General features: G+C 35.6%; 2 protein-coding genes across 18 annotated transcripts in view; one reads left to right on the top strand and one right to left on the bottom strand.

Annotated features, from left to right (window-relative positions):
* Positions 1-18,448, top strand: part of LOC142339258 (uncharacterized) — a 129,867-nt gene extending 111,419 nt beyond the window's left edge. For all 6 annotated transcript variants that reach the window (XM_075389139.1, XM_075389135.1, XM_075389137.1 and 3 more), the window contains 6 exons: positions 5,347-5,454; positions 8,222-8,365; positions 9,155-9,310; positions 9,423-9,632; positions 10,177-10,236; positions 17,610-18,448. In XM_075389139.1, the coding sequence (XP_075245254.1) occupies positions 5,347-5,454; positions 8,222-8,365; positions 9,155-9,310; positions 9,423-9,632; positions 10,177-10,236; positions 17,610-18,290 (1,359 nt within the window). In that variant the 3' untranslated portion in view covers positions 18,291-18,448. The remainder of the gene's footprint in view (positions 1-5,346; positions 5,455-8,221; positions 8,366-9,154; positions 9,311-9,422; positions 9,633-10,176; positions 10,237-17,609) is intronic.
* LOC142339899 (uncharacterized) lies at positions 1,069-3,584 on the bottom strand. 12 transcript variants are annotated; one of them, XM_075390236.1, is made up of 3 exons: positions 3,244-3,584; positions 2,290-2,461; positions 1,069-1,949 (listed from the first exon to the last, which is right to left on the bottom strand). In XM_075390236.1, exons 1-3 carry the CDS (start codon positions 3,354-3,356, stop codon positions 1,734-1,736), a joined length of 501 nt encoding a protein of 166 aa, XP_075246351.1. In that variant the 5' UTR covers positions 3,357-3,584; the 3' UTR covers positions 1,069-1,733. The 12 variants fall into 12 exon arrangements, with proteins under 12 accessions (XP_075246351.1, XP_075246363.1, XP_075246362.1 ...); XM_075390248.1 differs by having other exon boundaries at positions 1,070-1,949; positions 3,264-3,584; XM_075390247.1 differs by having other exon boundaries at positions 1,070-1,949; positions 3,148-3,246.
* Positions 18,449-21,421: the final 2,973 nt, after the last annotated feature.

The following is a 21,421-nucleotide window of genomic DNA, read 5'->3' as shown; positions in this document are numbered from 1 at the left end:
GAGCAATTAAAAATTCTAAACAATCTACAAAATAGCTATTTTTTATTCAATTTTTATAATTTTCTGGACATAAAACTGCTTTACGGGAATTGAAATGTAACTTTTTTCTGAGAAAAGTTACCCACAAGCAAAATGGTTCTATGCAAGTCCTAATTAAATAAACAAAACTCAAAAATTGGCATGAGAAGACTGACATTTCCTAAACATCCTGTTATAATAATAGTTCAAAAACCTCAATAGCTTCAAACCCATTTTATTTACCCTAGAACTTCAAATTTTCAGCAAGGCTGCCGCAACGTTCCAGCACAACAAAACTTTTAGAGGACCAAACGTTTGTTAAAACCATTGAAAGTTTTTTTGAAAGAAAAAGCACGTGAACAAACTTTTCGCTCATTTAGAGAAAAAGTTTTTGCACCTACACTTCTTGCTCTATTTCTAAAGAAAGCATGAGCATAAACATAACTTTCTCTTTTTTTTTATTCTAATTATTTTTTTGAAACCATTATTCACTCTTTGACGTTGCGGTTTTTTATCGCTGGCTTTTGAAAATGAGAAGACTGCCTGACAAAATCAGGAAATGACTCGATTTCATCTTTGCCGGAAAAACACTAACACCGCAAACAACGGGTATCGAGTGTCAAAGCGCATCAGAAACAGGAAGAAGACAGGAGAAAAATAATAGGAGAAAAATAGTTGACGAAATTTAAATTAGGCTAGAAAATTAGAAAAATTCATTTATTTTTCAAGACGTAGAAGTACACATTAAACAAAAAAACATTTTGCCATGCAATTGAGACTAATAATTGGCACACATAAAGTAACACAATCACTAATAAGTTCACAAAAATATCTAATTTAAAAAAAATAGCCAGCACACTAAGAAATAGAAAACCAATTTGAAAGATTTCTCATTTTTTGTCACTTTTCAGTAAAGAGTGCTTTGTATCCGAAGAATTTAATTGCATTGGTTTTAGAAAAGCTTTGGGTTATTAGGCTTATTTTTTTTCAATAAATGCAACAAAACAATGAGCAAAATAATATCGCTAAAACGGCCTAAAAATCCAGTGAAAAAACCTTCAAATGAGCTTAAGGCTGCCTTTGATTAACAAAAAAGCTTCAATACGCTATCAAAGCAGCTTGAATATTGTTTAATTTGCCTAAAGTAATTTTTTAGACGATATAGAAAACAAAAAACAGCATGAAAAAACGGGATGTCAACTAACATTTCAGTCGCTTCTCAAATTTTTTCTAACACCTAATTTTCTCGCTGTTTTAAAAGGTATGAACAAATAAGCACTCTCTTTCATCTCCTCTCCTAGAAATTCTCCGCCGAAACAACTTTTTGAACTTTATTTACTCCCTGAACTTCTTTTTGTTTGCTCGCTCACTTATCAAAAATGTAGAAAACCATAACGCCACTTTGAGTCGTAAAAACAGAATACCACAACTCGTCTTTGAGTCACAAAAACACTTTGATTTGTACTAATCGCAAGAAAACCAAACCTTTTAGTAAAAAAAAGAAAACCAACAATATCTCCACTCAGTTATCCCTATCACCTCTATATAAGATTCTTACATAAATCTTATATGGCAGTCTTGTAAGTCCAACTGGGCTGTCATACCCCCCAAAAAGTTCAAACCTACTTATATTTTTACAGTAGTTATCGGGGGATATCCATGTTGTAACTACTTTAAACTATAAATGGATCAATTCCAAGAAGGATCATAGGAAATCAATATATCAATGGCGAGGGTGAGAAAACATTTCCCTTGAATGTGTCAATCCAATTGTAGATTTGGCTGCAGCAGGTCGTGAACCTGGGCTCACCCCCCTCTAGGACCAGCTCTCCCGTGCACGCACACGACTCCTTTGCGGAGATTTCGGCAGATGCGATTGATGCATTGCATGTCCATTCTACAGCTAGCATGTCAGTCAAATTGGTCATTCTGTATAAACATCTAATCTGTCCCTATGCCCCCCCCCCCCAAACCCATCATCCAACATCAGAAATCAAAAATTTTTACCTAAACTTCCATATTTTAGCACATATAGTAACATGCTTTATAACAATCCATTTTCTGTAAATACGGGGAGGGGGCTTCAGCAGCACTCATTTCTGTCCGTATGTATTACGCAGATTAGAAGTCGCGCATATTAATTAAAAACTCCAAGCGCACGTGAAATAATTTTCTATCATATTTTACTATGGCAGGTTCGCTATAAATTGGGATGCATTTCGTACTGGTGGGGGCATTATTGGGAAGGATCCCAAATCAGAATAGATCCCTATATGGCCTAAGAGGGTAGTTCTGTGCCCCGTCTGTGTCCGGCAACATGTTAACCATTTGTGCACGTGCTGTGTCCTTCAGTGCCCGTCTTACTCTCCCCCTCATTTCACAGTCCGCAACGTAACACATCAAGACGACAATCGTGAACAAACTGACACGCACACCCATGCTTCTAAGAATTTGGATCGTACTGCACATTTTAGTCAACGATTCCTTTTTCACCGGCTACAAGCCGTATATATAATGAATGGCAAATAAGCAAATTAACTTCTGGCAGTTTTACAAAGTGTGAAACAAACTCTTGTCATATCACGCCAACTTCGAGTCTTTTTTAAAAAATGTTTTCATATTTTATCTCTTGTACTAAATTATTAACTATATCTAACTTCGGATCTATTCTGTTTCGGCCCCCAGCTTAGTGGGAATATATGTTTTATGACCCCCAGGCGCACGTGAATTATTTTTAGGATCTTTGTGCCCCCCCCCCCCCCAGTTACAGAGCACGTGCCATTACATAGTAAATCATTGTGTAAAAATATGGCACGTGCGTCTGGGGGGCGCAAATAATATGCGCCCACTAAACTGGGGGGTGAAGGGGCACAAACGGAAAAGATCCTATTTTTACATAGTAACGTGCTGTATAACAACACATAATTTGTGACGGGGTTCATAAAAACACTGGGCAGGGGGGGGGGCAGAATAGATCCCCAACTTTGATAAAAATATAGACTACTCTTGCTTCCCAGTTTAGCCTGATCCATTATTGATGATCTCTTTCCAAACTTCAAAAAAATAGATAGGCAGATTTTTCTTTTTACGTTGACTGCAGAAAACATCATTTGCTAAGAATTACTCCACCTTAATAAAAGTTCAACTTGTTGCGAGAACTTGTTTTCTACTTCGTAAAACTATGAGCTGTTATATTTTGCTGCTCAATTTATTTTTTGATGCTACCTGTACTTTTGCCAACCTACAGAAGTCCAAATATGTCCACGTGTCTGTACTGCTGACTCCTTTTCTCCTCTTACCCCATTTGCGAATTTAAAGAAGCGAGGGTACCATTTCATTGGTCATTAAAACTTCAAGGCTGAAAGCTTGGTTTGAAAGATTGAATTTAAAAAAGTAAAAGTATATTTTTTGCCCTACTAAGTGTTATAATTGAGTAAACAAAGTTTAGGGGAAAAATTTAGTTAGACTTTTGGAACTTGAATCAAATCGCTGTAAATAATCGGCTGCTTCGCTATGGGAGACGGAGACGTTTGGTTTATTTCACCTCCTGTGTGACTTTTTTTTAAAAAAAACTTTTCTTTCACTAATCTTGAAAATTATACTCCTAATATCAATTTCAAATGAAACTCGACACTTTCCTGCCCTTTGGTTCTCTAAATACGTTAGAACGAAATCATAGTCCCCGCGGGCTTCGCAGCGCCTCCGGTGACTAAGATTTTTGTTCTACCATATACGCAGAACCCGTTCATTTTGTTGGCTCGAGCTCTAAAGGACATGATGCTCTGGCGCATGATCATTTGTGCCCAGTTAATAGAAATAAGTCCCTAAACGGGGGCTAGTGCGCACTTTTCAATTCATTAGAGAACCAAAACGTAAAAATACATCACGTTGCTCCTCAGTAATCAAATTCTTAGGTTATTTTTGACATCTCTTTATGGGGTCTTCGGGTGTTATACAAGTGGTGCTTATGCAAACAAAACTTGAATGCCAATTTAAGTAGTATTGTTCTCCGAATTTGTATCACTATAACAGGGGACATCTGTTGGTTTATTAAAAAAAATTGGGATCTTTTCCGTTTGTGCCCCCCAGCACGTTATGCGCCCCCCAGTTACAGAGCACGTGCCATTAGATGTCATTATATCATGACACGTGCCTCTGGGGGGTGCAAATAATAAGCGCCCACAAACGGAAAAGATCCAAGAATTGATTGAAAAATAGGTTCTTTTCCGTTTGTGCCACCCCCGTAGGGTTTGTTCTCCACAGTCACCGAGCATGCACCATAACATTGTAAGCCATTGTGCAACAAATTGGCTTGTTTGCTTAGGGGTGCAAATAGTATCCATCCAATGAGCAGGGAGCACAAATGCTCTGACGAAAAATAGCAGGTCTAGTTTGGGACGCTAAATTGGGGTTTCCACGATAAAACTGGAAAGCTAGAAAACATTCAATGCAAGGGTTTATGTAGAGTGTGGGACTTTAGTTGCGTATTTAATAGAGAGTATGGATCTTTTCCGTTTGTGCCCCCCGGCTTAGTTGGTGCATATTATTTGCACCCCCAGAAGCACGTGCAATATTTCTACATCATGATTTACCATGTAATGAAACGTGCTCTGTAATTGGGGGAGCATATCGTACTGGGGGGGGGGGGGGGGGGCACAAACGGAAAAGATCCGAGATTACGATAGAAGTGGACTAAAAAGTGTAATCGTAGTGTATTTTTAAGTGTGTAATAAGAGTGAACTAAAGAGTGTAAAGAGTGTATAAAATGTGTAATTTCCTCAAATTTACACTCTTACACTGTTTTCCCTGCTAATTAAGAGTGTGGAATTGGATTTGCACCCTTCTTTGCCCCTAAAAATGGTAGACTACGCGTGTACACCTCGGCCCGAGCAGTTAATCAAATTAATCAGGCGAAAGCGGCAGCCTAACACTGTGAAATTCAGGAACAGAAAATTGATATAAAAGTTGACAGGATTATGAGCAGAGCAGGAAAATGCTCTGATCAGAAAGTTCTTGTAGTTTTCTTGGCTTTGGCGAAGGCAGCAAGAAAATCTGCCATTAGTGACAATTTGGCATTAATGAAGAGCCCCACACAATTCGAATATTATCTTGATCTTTGACGCTATTACCCGTACGTTTTAATTTTAGTATACCCTTAGTATAGCCTTGCGTTATCCCCCTAACCCCCCTGGGCAGTGTTCAGAAGTTTTAGAGGAAAACAATAGACGATGTATTCAGCTGATAACACTAAAATAGATTCAGGTTCTTTTTAATATTAATTAAATGTTTGTTTTGTTACTGTATTTAGATATTTGTTTGATTGTATAGGACTTGTGTGTGAGAATAGACCTGGGAGAGAGGAGCAAGGACAAGTTCTACCTCCAGGCAGAAGAGATCCCAGGAATCCTGAATGACAAGAGCTTCCAAGACGAACAGGTCAGTCAGTCAATTGAATATTATGTCATCGATTTATGGTAAATGTGATATTCTTTTCCATTTTTGTCAAGCTCCAACCCCCTGATCATGAAAATTAAACTTTGATTTTTATATAAATTTTATTTTGTGTTTGGTAACCTCTGACGTACTTCAATAAATTTAATTTTTCAAAAAAACAATTACTGAAAAAAAATTAACAATAGGCCATAGAACCGTTTATGTATAACCAATAACCTCATAATCAATAAAATCTTCTCAATAGCATTAAATGCCGTTCTTGTTGCTAGACACTTGAGAATTGGAGAGTTAGATTACGTGGGGTAGTACTGGAACGCTGGCTTCAGCTCCTAATTAAAGTATTTCCAGCAAAGGAACATAAAGCCAATGAATATATAGTCAATTTTTGAAATATTTTTGTCCTTTTCCAGATGAGACAAAATATTTTCAAGTCTCAAATAAAAATTGTCTCGAAGCTCTCTTTTGACTAAATATTTTTGTTTTGCTGATAAGTACGCAACATTTAACCCTTGTATTTTTTTAAAAAAATGCATTTTACCAAGCCTCACGATGCTCAATTTTAGAGTTGAATCCATTTTACAGTTAGGTTTAAAAATTTTGTGGAAAATTCTATGTTTTACGTTATGTCTGTTCTTAAATGTGTAAGAAAATTTTTTCCAAATAAATTGATTCTACTTGAGTGTTACCAATCGGAGCTTTCAATTTCAACCCTGTATGGTTCATAATGGTTTAAATGCTGTCAAATCATAGAGACTAAAGACATGCTTTTTTGTAGCCATCAATTGGCCTAAGTTTAATTATTAGGCATATATATCACCTTGTATGAATTCGAAGAAATTTTGTATGTTAGGTGACCCGGGTACATGCTCATCTGAGTTTCATCTGAAATTCAATCCTTTTTCTTAAATTGTCACCAGAATTTTCTGCGTCTTGCACATTTTCTACTGTGTCATTATCTTTTTCCAATTTCTGTGAATGTAAATTCTGACTTTGTTAGAATTATCGTATAGTTATTTATATTATTGCTAGAGTCCTGTAATATAACCGTCAGGTTTTGATAATAGGAAACTTGGATCTTTTCCGCTAGCGCCCCCTCCCCAGTCCTAAAAAAATTTAGGCCGCATTTTAAGCACCTCAAACATTGATCTTAGGCCCTTTTGAACAATTTTTAATTTTGATATTTAAGTTCCCGGTATAATATATCGGCAATGATATTTCCATTTTTTTCAGCAGTAGATTCCATCACAAAGCCCGTTACTCCCAATAAGAAGCACCAACAAGTTCTTGGTTGACGTTTACATGTTATCCGGCGCGTAAAACCATGCACATATGGTAGTGGATAAAACGGGGCTTCCAGCCACCAGCCCAATTTGTCTCTTCCCCCTCATGCTAGCCGCATTCGGGGGAAAGACAAATTGGGCTGGTGGCTGAAACCCCCGTTTTATCCACTACTTTCTATTAATTTACACTACTTCCAAACGTCCGCTCTGTTAATATTTTCTGAAAGATTTTTAACACGTGTTCACACGTAATAATTCAAATGCATTCATGGTTTAAACAAATGTCACTGGGGATGCCTTTCAAGATACCAGTGGGGGGACACAGGGTTAAACAAATACCAATGGTGGTAAAATTTACTAATCAAAATTTTCAATTAGTTTCAAAGCATCGTGATACTGTTAACAATGAAGAATTGTTCTAAATTTTTATCATTTTGAACATTGAAAGATTTTAAGCAATTTTTGTTTTTCTCAGTTTGTGATTGTCTAAATTTTAATTTTTGTCTAATATCGTTTGAATATTGTTCCAAAACGACCAGTTAGTTTATGATTTGACTTAACTTTCGCTTATAGAAAATTTTATGTACAATAGTTTGTATTATTAATTTGCAACCAATTGCCACACAAGGCAGAAAAACATACTTTTCTTGAGTAATTTGTTCGAACTAATTTCCTACTGTTGGCCACGGTAAACAGACAAAACAGTCCCAGACAAAACAGTCCTGTACAATATTTACAATCTTTTCAATTTTTTTTCGGGACTATTTTGTCTGGGAATATAATGGGACTGTTTTGCAATTCGGGACTGTTTTGTCTGGGGCTGTTTTGTCTGGGACTTTTTTGTCTGGGACTGTTTTATCTGGGACTGTTTCTTCCGAATACGGTTCACCATGATATCTGTGAACAACGTGTTAATTTGAGATAGGAGTAGAAGAGAGCCTAATCTGTATATAATTACAAAAAAAACCTTTGCATTATCAATTGCAAATTACGGTGGTAAATGGCAAAATAGCTCTTATAATTATAACGGCTCTTGAGAAACTTTGGTTACTAAATTGTAGAATCATAAACGGCTAAATTATTTTGAGAATACAATTTTACAGTAGTTGAATCAGGTGTCACCGCTCATGTGCTTTTTTAATTAAAAATAACAAAATAATGTTGCTGAATTAATTTTTTGAATTGCCTATCGGTTTTTTCCAAGTCCCAGTTCATGGCTCTTTTTCATTCTGTTCAGTTAAAAAACAGAGACAAAAATCATAATGACCATGATAAATACAGAATTAGAAGTTCATTATGTTCATACTAATTTCAGAATTTTACTATGAATTTTCTATAAAGTGCTATGACCAGAACTCTGTTGTCAATAGTGAAAATCATAATGAAATTTTTATGATTCAGTACTGAAATATCATAGCACTCAGGTCCGGGAAGTTTTGTGGCGTAATGAAGATTTTGTTGTTTTCTAGGAGTGGGACATATTTAAAATGGTGCAGACTGGAGAGAACAATGCACAGGCAGAAGAAGACAGTGAACCTGATGGAGTTCTAGTGCTGAGGTGCAATGTCAAGAGAAAATTCAACTACTTCCTCTACAATTGCTTCCTAGTCATGGTCAGTCTCTGAAATAGTATCTCTACAGTAAAATTAGTACTGCACATCTTCAATGCCAAACTCTTATTTTGTTGTTGTTGTTGTTGTTGTTGTTGTGGATTTGCTGAACGCAGGGACATAATCCCAGTCATCGGATTTAAAATAATGTCCAATTTGTTGTGAACTGCTCAAAATACATAATTCTAATGAAATGCGCCGCTGAATCAGAGTTCAGTAGTGTTCGGTACTGATTTTACCCGCTGTTAAAGCGCTGAATCAGAGTTTAGACATGAAACACAATAGATTTCACCGGCTTTTAAAGATGTTCAGTACTGAATCCGAGTTTGTTCATTATATATACTTATATAAGCTGCTCATGCAATATTGCTAGAATCTTCAACTCCAGATTTTCGTGCAAAATCTTGTATGAATCATACTTTTTGAAATGCTATCACTCTTAGACATAAAAATTTAGCTGTTTTCAATTTTGAAATTCTGATGACGTGATAAAATCAAATTATATTTCAACAAACCAACCTGAAATGGTCCTAAACAATAGCAATTCACGGTCTGTTTCTGTAAATTTGAAAAAATGACGTTCGATAAACTAAACGCCATTGCATCAATGGAGCATCAATGTTGTCATCTGAATGCCAACGTTTTTTACGTTTAAGTCCAACTAATCTGTCTTTCTAGTAAACTCCATAATGTCCTCCGAGCTTTGAACTCTGTCCAGTGATTTTTGAAAAGGTCGATTACTTCAACTTTTCTCGGACAGGCATTATAATCTAGGAGTTCTGTTTGTTTCAGTTATTTTTCGCTGTGATGTCTATGTGCAACTTTGCGAACAAGCCAGAGAACGTGCAATTCAGACTGGCTGGCACCCTGACCTTGGTGTTGACCTCAGTCGCGTACAAACTCATGCTCTCTAACTCCCTACCTACCATCTCATACCTCACTCTAGTCGTAAGTTTAGTCACAATATTGGAGTCTTTGCCATTACATATAGCGCACTCCAATCCCCCCACCCCCACGAAATTAATATGGAGATGATTAGAAGAGTGGTGATTGTGTTTAGGACGTGTACGTTCTGTTCTCAGTGTTTATGTTGACATTTCTGGTGGTGGCATTTGCTGTTCTTCACACAGTGTACAGACACTTCAACTGTTGTTTGGAGCCAGAGGAACTCACCCACCTCGCCTTCCGACTGGACATCATGACCATGGCTGTCCTAGCTGCCATCCACATCCTGTGGAATCTCTCATTCGGATTATACGCCTTCCACAAGGTCACTCACTTCTCACAACATACTCGTATTTAAATACAGCTCTACTCTGTCTATTCGAAACCAAGACAAATAGTATTTCTGGCTATTTAAAGACTTGCGATGAAGTGTTGCCATTTTAGGTTAATCTTTCTTGGTTAGCTTGTCAAGATCTTGTTTCTTGATACCCATTCAAAGATCTTGCAAATTTGTACAAATCTTGATACTTTTATGGTAAGTACCATGTCAAGATCTTGGCAAGATTTACCAAGATTTAGTATGTTTCTTATCAAGGTGTATCAATATTCGGTTCACTGGGCGGGCAGTGAAACCGTAATCACAGAAACAAAACTATAAACCGCCAATTTTTGGTGATTTTAAAATCAATATGGTCTATTCTACTTGGACACCCGTTCCGTTTAATTTTAGCACAGAAAGCAATGTTAGGCATGAGAAAAATTCACTATGAAAAATGGAGCTACTTTACATTTTACTGTCTAATGTTCTGTTCAGTGTACTTCTTTAGCTGGGTCTCTTATTAAGAACAAATTTATTGTCTTTTTTTCAGACTCGACAAGTGACCGACAAGTTGAAGGAAGACGAAGCCGCCTACGCAGAAAAATTAGCAGTAAGTTACATCTTTTTCAAAACCAACGTTTAAAATTTTTTTTCTATTTCATGCTCCGAAATGTCATATAGTCTGCTATTGCAATCTATGTCATAGGAAAAATATGAGAGGCAAAAGGCCTGATTTATTCATATTTATTATGAAATGATTTTGTCTGGAGCTATTTTTGCCTCTGGAAATCCAGACGTTTTAATTTCGGTTCAGCGTAATGAACAGAGATAGGCTCAACCCTTGAACAGTATTTTATCAGACCTTAACTAGGATCCTCAACCAAGCAGTATCTACACCAAATTATTTTTTTACTCTATATACTGACTTCGAACACGTTTGACTTCAAAAGTCTTTTCTATTCTTTTTGAAGTCTGCATTACTCTTTAAAAAATTTTACGGGGTTTGAAAGAATTGTAGAACTGCAACAATCGTATTCCAAGCTTCCAACTTAATTCGGCGATCCGTCCAAAAAAGGTCTAAATTTTCCCATAAACTAATGCAAGTTTTTGCTTTAGTCCACCATATAGTTCATTGCCTCCTCTCAACAGAAACCAATCTACATAGGAATGCTTCCGATATGCTGTGTTTTTGCGCTTTAAGTGGTTGGGTTTTTTTCTAATATACAGTTTGGTAGTCTCAAAACTATTTTCGTCAAAGAGCATCAAATAAATCTATGAAAATGAGTTTCAGCGTGAATATAAAAGACAAAAAAAAATGTGAAATTATTTTAACTCTAAATCAGCTGATGTCAATTCGTTGGTTTTTCGTATTTTAGCAAGTTAGCACAAAATCAGCGATAATGCGGAACACGTCCACTACATTGCCGATCTCTCTTGCTGATCTCGTCAGCGAATTAGAGCAACAAAAGCACTATGTAAAAGAGCGATCAATTCCCCAAACTGCGTCGCTATTATTCGCGACAATTTGTACCATTCATTTGTTTTAGGCTCTCATGCAAATGTGAATTAGTTTGTTTATAGCCCGGGCCAAATTAAATTTATTGCACTAACTTAGGTAATGAATGACTTATGTCAAAAGTAAAATGTTAAACGTAATTAATAAATTTATATTTTAAAGATTAATTTTTTATTGGAACTATAAAGAATTGTATTTAAATGAAATGTTGGATAATTCACATGCATTAGTTTCTTAAATAGTTGTGGCAAATTTTCGTTATAATGCGATTTAAACGCTAAGTTTCCATCATTGTTCATGTTTTTCAACAAAAAAACTTTCATGTCTCTGGAGCTGTTCACTCTTTACTATGCTATGATATTAATTTCAATTTTGATCATTAATATTAATAATTGTATGATATGGTAATGTCTGTCTGTCATTTTTTGTTTCCTTCTGTTGACCAATTTAGTTTCAATAACATCCCTCAGTAAGATCTTTGTCTTGTTCAAGTGTGAATTTAACAAAAATCCTTCAGTAGGAAATTGTTCTTGTTGACGTATTAATTTCCTAAAAATTCCTAAGTAGAAAATTTCTCTTGCTTTAGTATACAAACATGGTGCTTTTTTGATCAAATTATTTTATATTTTTTCATGAATCGAATCGATACTTTCATAAAATAAAATCCTTCAGTTCAGAAATTGTTTTCAAAAATTATAAATATTTTATGAAACTGGTTTTATAAAAATCCCTCATTTAGAACAAAGACATTTCAATCTCTAAGTTTACAGCGGTCACGTTTCGATCAGTGTAATCTAATATATCGAAAGAGCTGGTAAAAATTTTATACTTTTATAATTTCGTGTGATTTTGCAGCTTAATGGGGGATGCTGAGTTGAATTGTATTGGTATCTTTCTTCATTATCTCGTGTATTCTGCTCCCCCCAATTCAGTGCAACACGCTACATGTTGCGTGTGTGTGTTTCTTTCTCTTCTTCTGAACTTGTATAAACAGATGTTTCTCCGTTAAAACAAGCTAACGCTATAGCGCAACAGCCAGCCTGCTTAGCCCCTTTTCATTTACAGCCTCTCCCCTTTTTTGTTTTTACGTCCAAAGAGTGTTTTCTGGAAAAGATGTGGGTTCGCCTGTAAATGTGGTCTGCTCGGGGTGTCTGCCGAAACAAGATCCAATTATACAAACCATTTCAACTTTCATCCACCGGATTTGAACACAAGGATAAAATTGCTGAAATTAGTGACTTCAAACCTGCGGATAATAGATACCGCAAACGAGTGGATACGTTTGACTTGAAACGCTCTCGCTTTCTTGACTACTTTTTCGCTCTCGCTTTCTCCTAATCCTAATACATGTGCTTAAAATACGTGAGTAAAACAGTGACAAGCCGAGTGTTTATACTCGAGCCAATGTGCTTTTTGCAATGTAGTGTTTCATCCTTATTTTCTGTTTTCGTTTTTTCCGCTTGTTTTTCACATTGAGTCGTTTATAGAGGAATTTTGTTTGCTGAGTAGAGGCCTTTGAATTTTAAGCAGGTCAGTTCTTATTAAAAATTAGATCGATTAATTGTAAGTTTTTTTTGTTTTTTTAAGCTGTGTTTTGTCTAATTGTCTAATGGTTTTTTAGTTGTCAGTAATCCAACAAACATGAATTAAGGGATATTTCGGAACGTTTGCTCTGGCGTAGCAAATTGAACTGTTTGCTCTGGCTCTGCCATGATATGCATTTCTGTTCCAGCGTTACGTAGATTCATAAGAATTCCCGCTCACTCCTCCTTCTGGGGTCGTGTTTCATTTGCTTGTATCAAATATTAAAACAAATTTCACCTTGATACGCGACTATTACCAAAATTTTAAAACATTTGAAGCATCTTTGATGCGGAACGTAATTTCTCATTTGAAATAACTCTTTTCGATAAAAGCAAATATTCAAAAGCTCATTAATTGAAAGGTACTGTATCAGCTAATAAGCCTTAGCAAAAGACCACTCTTCTAATCCAAAGTACTCCATCGGTATTTTTGAAACGGACCTTTAATCAAATTCATATTTTGAGAACTAGAAACCAATTTCTGTTTCTCTCAAATAACAGCCATCATTTCTCAATCCTTTCATAATTCACGCCCGGTTTAACACTGCAATAAGTGGCTTTTGTTTAATATCCCCAGGTGAAATTAAATTGGTCACACGTTGAGATAAATTCTTCGTCTATCTCCGACCCCCCTACCCCCCCCCATCAATACTGAAACAAGCATATACCGGCAACCAAAGTGCGTTTGTGTTAAATATGGAAAAATCACTCTTCTACTTTTCTATTTTTAGCACAAAAAATTATAACAGCATCCTATTTTAATATTACATTCCCCGCCATTTCCAAACTTGTCCTTATTTGGGAAAAGATGAAGCATGTTGGAGTTAAAAAGCATTGATGATAAATTATTGAAAATGAAAGACCTGTCAAGCTGACTGACTTCCATAAAAACGCTTTTTATCTTAGAATGCACTTTCTGTGACAGTTCAATCAAAGTTAACTGATTTGAAAAACGAAATACGAAAGTACTATAAGTAACAAATTTTAATCCATATTTCTTGTTCTGATGTATTGTTTCCAATGTTTGGAATTTTGAGCAACTGTTACCGCCCTTTTTATAAACTCGTAAATCTTCCTGTTTATTTGAGCGTGGTCACATTTCCAACAGATTTTAAATCAAAATGAGCACAAATAGGCCAAACCCATTGACTAAAAATCTGTCGGCAACACAATGCCGTACAAGATGCTTTATCGTTTTTAGCGTCAAATTTACTGTAATTTTGTTCTCGAAGATAATAACATTGTGCCAGACAAATTATATGACCATCTAAACCTTTTTTGGTATGATATTCAGTCTATTGCATACGAAAGCATGTTTGCGTGCTAAAATGTATACAGCTCATCAGAAAAAAAAATTGGTTCATACGGAAAATAGCGGGCACAAACATAAAAGATCCAATTGTGGTATGGGGGAATCTGGCCCGAGTGCTAAGGGTGTCTATAATGGGAAAGCCAAATATTTGTTCCGACCCCACTTGTGGGGGGAAGAACTATATACTCAACTGGGTTTTTTTTTGTTCAGTCAATTTTGGCCGATCGATATATTCATCGTAGAGAAATGTTAGTGGTATCATTAAAAAGCTCGTCCAGCGTAAAATTCGAAATTAAAAAGATTTTTTTTTTAGTTTCGTAATTTTCGAGAAGTTATCGAGGTTTAAATTTTTGTGTGAACACGGGATATTTACATGATTTTGTTCACTTTTAGTGTAATTTTAGTGTATATTTCGATCTTTTCTACTAAAAAAAATATTAATTCAAAATTATATTTCAGGCTACAATAGGCAGCAATTTTGTGTTACTAATAAACAAAAGACAATAAAAAGGCTAGTTCTGGTCTGATAACGAAGTTTACTATAAAAAAAAAATTCGAATTCAATTCAAGTGCTGTTTTTTAGAAAACGTTTCCTATCTTTTTTTGTTTTTTAATCACTGTGAGACTAGTCACATTTTACATCGAAGTTCAGTTAATGAAAAAAGTCATTTACTGTCAAATGATGCCCAATGATAAAAATTCTTTTTCAAGGAATCACTCATGTTTTCTTTCATTTTTAGGTTTTAAAAATTTTTTGGAGTCCTCTGGCATAGACTCATTGACTAAAAGTGCAATAGGTTTCGTAATGAGCATTAAGTGAACCTGTCTAGCTTTACATGGACAACTAATGGCTGTTAAGACTTTGAAAAAAAATTTTCGGATTTTTTTCAACATTAACCAATCTTAAACTTATCTTCCTGATTTGTAAGTCAGTCTCAGTAATTACAGTACCCCCTCATTTCTTAACGCAAACGACATAATCTGGTTAGCATATTATCTTCTAAATATTGGTCATTTGACTCCAATGCAAGATTTCACAAAATTTTTTCCAAATTTTTGGATGTTTTCGTATTATTGGTTCTTTTTGAATTCTTATCACAATATATTAACATTGATAGCTCCAATTGGCTTAAAAGGACGTTCATTTGATCATATGTAACGTTTTCAGAGACAGACGCATGGTTTAATTGGCTTCTACACTTTCCTCTCGCACTTTTCTAATGATTTTTTGGTTTTTGCCTTATTATATATATATATATATATATATATATATGTATATATTGTTGTTTTCATGGTCATAAGACTTATTAGGATGTGTTATTGATTAGTTACGCTCTACAAACATCTTTGTCCCCTCATCGAGGTGTAAATTATTGTATTCATTGACATCCGTTGAAAGCTATTGAATTTAATCGCTGTCAAAACTTTTAAAAGAATTTTTCGAAAATTTTTTTGAACATTAACCAATCGTAAACTTATTTTCGTGAACTTTAAGTCAGTCTCAGTAATGTCAGGTCTCTTTTCCGTTCTACGTCACCAAAAATTGTCTAGTTAGCGGTTTTCTCTTTTAACTATTGGTTTTATGACTTACATGCACGAGTTGTTTTTGTTTTTTCTATTTTTGTATATATTTTTTTCGAAATCGTGGTTCATTTTGAAATCTTATCACATCATCTTAAAATTGATAGCTCCGTTCGGCTTAGAGAACACGGTCAGTGGATCATAGAAAATGCGTTCAGAGAAAAGCTTATGGTTTAAGTGGCCCAGACCTTTTCTTCTCGCACTTTTCTCTTGAATCTTGAGATTTTGACTGTATTTGTTGTTGTTTTCATAGTCAGTGATTTGTTGTTATGTCCTATTGATGCTGTTTGGATGACAGACATTGTTGGTGTCCCATCAAGGCATAGTCTAGCGTATTTATTGGCTTCCGTTGAAATCTATTGAATTTGATGTCGTTGATACTACGGGTTTTCTCAAAAATTTCCTGGTTTTAAGGTATTTGTTCGTATTTGTTGATTTTTTGAAGTCATATTGTTAAAAAGAGAAATCTTATTGCTTTTAAAAAATAAATTGAAATTAGAAACTTTTTTCACTGAAACTTTCATCTTTTAATGGCTTTTCGCTCGACACTTTTCTCGCTCATTTTTTTAATTTGCAATTTTTAATTTCATTCTTTATGTAGCCGTAAAATGCTGACCTATCTCATAAGCTTGTAGTTAAACATTGAATGAATGGGTTACTCGAAGTGGTCAGTTTATAGCGAATAGTCATAAATTTCTTGATTTAGTGTTTATCGAAAATTTTTCAATTTTTTTCGTTTTTGTTGTTCTTTTTGTCAACTTGTATTTTATTCTCATCATTGAGAGGTCCCATACAATTCCTTGTGTTTTGAAAGTTAACACGCTTATTGGTATTGTGACGTAACTGTTGTTTTGTTTGCAGGACAACATCCGTTTTTACAAAAAGTTGTGTGAGTGGTGTATTTGTTTCTTTTTCTCTTCCTTTAGCACAATCGCGTAATAACAGATCCCAATGATTTCCAAATATGGCCCAAATGAACTTTTTTGAAGTACAAACTTAGCTGAATTAGTATAAATAAAAACTGAATTAAAACTATATATTATTCAGATAATAGCTAATAATTTTAATGGCTTCAATAATTTGTAATTTCAAAAGTTTTTGAGTTTTTCTGTATCTTTGGTCCGTTTCAATGGCTTAGTCTAACCAAAGACAGTTCCCATTGCTTTCACAATAATGTTTACTAATTTTACCCAGAAGTGTTTTGCTATAAGCTAACGATTTTTAAGACTTTTGAAATTATTTGGTTTTAAAGATGTTGATCGATTTTTGATCATTACTTCCTCTCTTTGTCGACTTGTTACCTAGTCTCATTATGGAAAGTTTTCATCTGCTGTATAGTTAGGCAATAGTAACTTTGTGTAGTTAAGGTTTTATCTGATTTCATTTTGACGTTGATATTATGTGCTTTTAAATTTAGATATTGAGTTTTTGCCTTGAAATTTTTGTTTTTGCTTGTTTTGTTGTTTGTTTTCTTTGTTCTCGTAGTCTTTTTAATGGCAGAACTCGTGAGTGTTGTAATTTTGCATGGCATTATAAAATTCAATAAGTAGTTAGGTTTTCTAACGATTTTTTTATTTCAAACATCTGTTTTTGTTATCTCTTCATTTGGTTGACAATTAAGTCAAAAATGTAGATGAGCTCGGGTCGGAACATCATGTGCGAACGCACATTAACGAGCCTCCTTGTCTTATATAGGGTAGAGTTGTTCATGGAAAGATTCGCGCAATCTATTATTATGAAGTTTGTAATGGTGACAACTTTTATGCCAGAAGCAGGTTAACTGCCATTCTAAATTGATATAGCCTTGAGATTCGTGACTGGCCTCCATATTTTTATCGCTATACTGATATAATCAATTTAAGATTAAAGATAGCACAGCCTAGTTGAAACCCCATCCTATGCAAAAGACATATCTTTGAAAAAGGTGTTTATTAATAGAGAGTGATGAACAGATAGGGTTTCAAACGAGACATTTAATTTGATTGCTTCAGAAACACAAACCTAAAAAAGAACCTGCCGCCCCGTCAGTCACAATCGATATTCCCAACGAACTGCCCCTCGATACGAGACCCGACAAAACACCCACGAAAACAGTGGGACAAAACAAATACAACACTGCAATCAATAACTCAAACGATAACGGCCGATCAGGTTCTATTATCAACTCAGCGAACAAAACCGAGAGAACTAATTCTATAAACGCCGTCAAGCCAAACGAGCGGGATCGGGAACGGGATCGCGAAAGAGACGGGTACCGGAAGCTAGTTACCCAAGATAACGCTCTCAGTACAAACTCTCCCATGCATAGAGATCGTGGCGAAAGGGGTGACCTATCAAGCAATCACCAATCGGACCGCGAACGGGAGAGAGATCGAGATCGGGACCGAGATCGAGATCGTGATCCAAGAGACCGGGATCGAGACCGAGATAGGGGAGGTCGTGATCGGGGGGATATGAACCCCCAGCAGTATAACAGTAACTCGTCGCCCCACACAGGTATGGGGGGTCGGTCATCTCAGCAACATCAATCAGGTGGGGGGCCCAATAGACAGGGATCCTTTCGGAACTATCCTCCGAGTCGAAGCTCCGACAAGAACTCGAGTGTAGCAATTGACCTCAGAGGTCATTCTTCTTCCGATAAAAGGAAGAAAGCTACATTTGTATCAGTTTAAACAATCAGACAAAACTGAAGTTGCTCAATTCACTGCAATCAATCAACCAATCAGCTGAAAAATGGCAATCGATTCATTTTGCAGTTATCTAATTGATTTTGTTTTCTTTTTCAACCTGAGACTAGTTTTAATCTAATTAAATCACAATGTTTGCTTTATTTCGTTTTTTTTTTACAAATAATACAGCCGACTGTATCCCTTTTGATGATAGGAAAAATGCGGCGGAGTACCAACTTGCAATTTTGGCCTATCATGGCCGAATTCTATGCCTCAAAACAAGCAAGATAAAGAATATGCTTCAGAACCCAATGTAGTCATTGCACGACTGAGCAAGAAAAACATTTTTGCTCGAGCAGCGTAATTTGTATCTAATGGCCATTATTTATCTAATAATCATTCATTGAAAAAAAGGGAACACATATGTACACTTTTGAGACAACAAAAGAGTTTCGGTGGAAACCTTTCGTGTGATTAAAAAACGTGCACATGAAAATGAGATCGCTAATCTGCAAAATTGTGTATTAATATCCGCGAAGCGATAGCGGATATTATTGGGGACATTGTGGTTTTTTTTACAATTCAAAGAATTTGAATTGTATTTGAGCGCTGTGTTTTTTTTCAAGATCTGTTCACTCATTATGATGATTTTTGAAGTCAAATTGTAATAGTGATTTTGGTCACGCCGACGCAGAAAGTGGAGCGAAAAAGCCAGTGGTTTTGCTGTGTGAAATTTTAAAAAAGTGCGAAAACGGTATTTGAACAAAAATTCGCTTTCTCTCTAGTGGTTTTTTGATCACATAAGCTATTTCATTTTGATTTTTACTGTTTTCGATATTTTGGATCGGGTTTTTCAAACGGTTTTCCCAATCCATTCATACTTCATTCGAGGCCTAGCTTTTTGTTTGAACCCAATTTCCATTTCTCGCTAGTGGTTTTTGTTCACATGCGGCATTTTGACATCGATTTTTCTCTTTTTTGTTTGAGTTTTTTGAGAAATGGTTTTCCCAATTCACTCATAGTCCGTTCTAGGTCTATTATTTTAATTAGTCAATGAAAATTCTTTGAATTGTTCGCCAGGACCTGTCCTGCTATGTTTTTTTAATTCGTCGTCTCCATCGATGATTCTTACGACCTGACTTCTTGAAATTGACTTTTTCTATTACTTCCGTGACTTCTACTGCTTCGCAGTTAAAACTTGTTTGCGTGATGCCATTTGATCTGCTTTTAGGTCAATTGCGCGACATACCTCACTCAAAAAATTACTTCCGAACCAGCTTAATAAACTCTAAATTTTATGAACACTTAGTAGTTAAAGGTCAATAGTGTGCATCTAAGTAGTTCCAACCGTTTTTGCCCTAATTTTTGAGTACTAGAGTCTTGAGTTTTTCATCTCGAATAATAAATTTGAAAAAGCTCTATTAGGTTATTTTCTCATTAAACGTATGTGGCTCATAAAAATGACAGTCCGAATCTAATCGAAACGTCTAGTGGTCTATTAAAGGACTGATGGTCAACCTGTCTATCCTATTTGTTTACTTGTTTCAGTTCATGGAAGGCCACAAGCTTCTATCGCGGCCATTTTCCGGCAAACTGCCGGCTATGTCAATTTTTCATGAAATTGAGATATCATTTATCTTAAAAAACTGTTATTAACCTCAAAATTTATATCATACATTGGCCCTATTATTTTTCTCAGTTTTTTTTAAAAGAAATTGATTGAAAAATCTGCGCTATTGTCTACTTAACAGCATGGTTGCATACGGCTCAGGGGTTACGAGGGGAAAAGAGCAACACTTTTGGTTTTCTGATCTAGAGTTGCGATCACTTGTAAAAAAAAATTCAGATTTTTATTCTGTGAACATGACTTACGTTTACTGTTGCAAACAATTCCGTAAGTAGTTAAAAGCTTCATATAAACAAAATTTACAACTTAAATAAAGTACAGATAATTTTGCATGTAAAGTTGATATAACACAATGGGAATTTCGGAGAATGATTTTTGAAAAAATGTGGAGAGCAGAACTTACCTTACCCAACTGTAAGAGCAAAACACTTAAAAGAGCAATTCCGAATTTGACTATAGTTACCGAACCAATATCATTCTGGAACCATACTGTCACAAAAATCTCTGCGAAAAGCATTCATAAACAAAAAATACAAGCCCCACAGTTTTTCTTTTGGAAACAACATTCCTTTACGGGGAATATCAGCCTAATGATTTCATAAAATTTCCTCTGAGAAAACATTCTTCTGCAAATTCATTAACCAAACAATTTGTTGGATACCTCCCCGAAAAATAACAATCGTTTGCATAAATTATTTAGTGAAGTAATTTCAAAACCGTTTGCAGAATTTTTTTTGCTGCGTTTAGTTCCGTTTCTAACAAAAAAACAACGATACTTTTACACGTTTTATATACTATTATTCTAACTACCGAAAATGGGTAGATATAACGTTCATTGTAAAATCATGCATTTTATAGTTTTTATCAGTCCCAAGTACAGTTGACCCTTGAATCTTTCAGGGGGGCAAACGATCATTAAGTTGCTTTTCTTCAAATAAAGAGGTTGGCTTCTTTCCGATAGTGTTGGCTTGGATTTTTCGTGTGGAGATTCTCTTTTTAGATTAATATATCCGTCCCTGTCACACAACTTGTCAATCACTAGAAAAACTCTTAGCAGTTTTTTTACTACCGTAAACTTAAGTGCAGAAGTGAATAAATACCCAGGTTTATGTGCGCGGCCCTAGACCACTCCGATCAGACCATTTTCCAGACTTTGCCCTCTGATCGGACCATCGTGCGACCCAAGGCCCTCTGATGAGAGCGTAGTGCGACCCGGGAAATCGTGCGACCATAGTGCGACCCAAAAGACCTCTGATCAGGCCATCGTGCGACCCAAAGTCCTCTGACCAGACCGTAGTGTGACCCAAGAATTGGTGCGACCATAAAACGACCCAGAAAATTTGTGCGACCCCAAAATGGTGCAACTTTCGAGCGATCTAAAAATTCTTTTGATTTTCTAGCGTCCAAATTTCGTGCAAACTTCGTGCGACAAAAAATTAGCATTACTTAACAAAGACGTTGGGATTCTTCTGCTTCTAGAGTTGCAATTTATGAGCACTCGTTAAAC

Source organism: Convolutriloba macropyga, chromosome 5 (assembly GCF_964194025.1).
Source record: "Convolutriloba macropyga chromosome 5, txConMacr16.3, whole genome shotgun sequence".
In the NCBI taxonomy this organism is placed as follows: Eukaryota; Metazoa; Xenacoelomorpha; order Acoela; family Convolutidae; genus Convolutriloba; species Convolutriloba macropyga.
This window is presented reverse-complemented; position numbering and strand designations above follow the sequence as displayed.

What these genes read in the sequence shown, in the direction of transcription:
- LOC142339899 (XM_075390236.1), bottom strand. Translation starts at nt 3,356, where the DNA reads ATGAAATGGTACCCTCGCTTCTTTAAATTCGCAAATGGGGTAAGAGGA. An exon ending in GTAGGTTGGCAAAAGTACAG is followed by an intron (nt 2,462 to 3,243) that starts GTAGCATCAAAA and finishes CCAAATTCTTAG; the next exon opens with AAGCATGGGTGTGCGTGTCA. An exon ending in ACTACCCTCTTAGGCCATAT is followed by an intron (nt 1,950 to 2,289) that starts AGGGATCTATTC and finishes AGATGTTTATAC; the next exon opens with AGAATGACCAATTTGACTGA.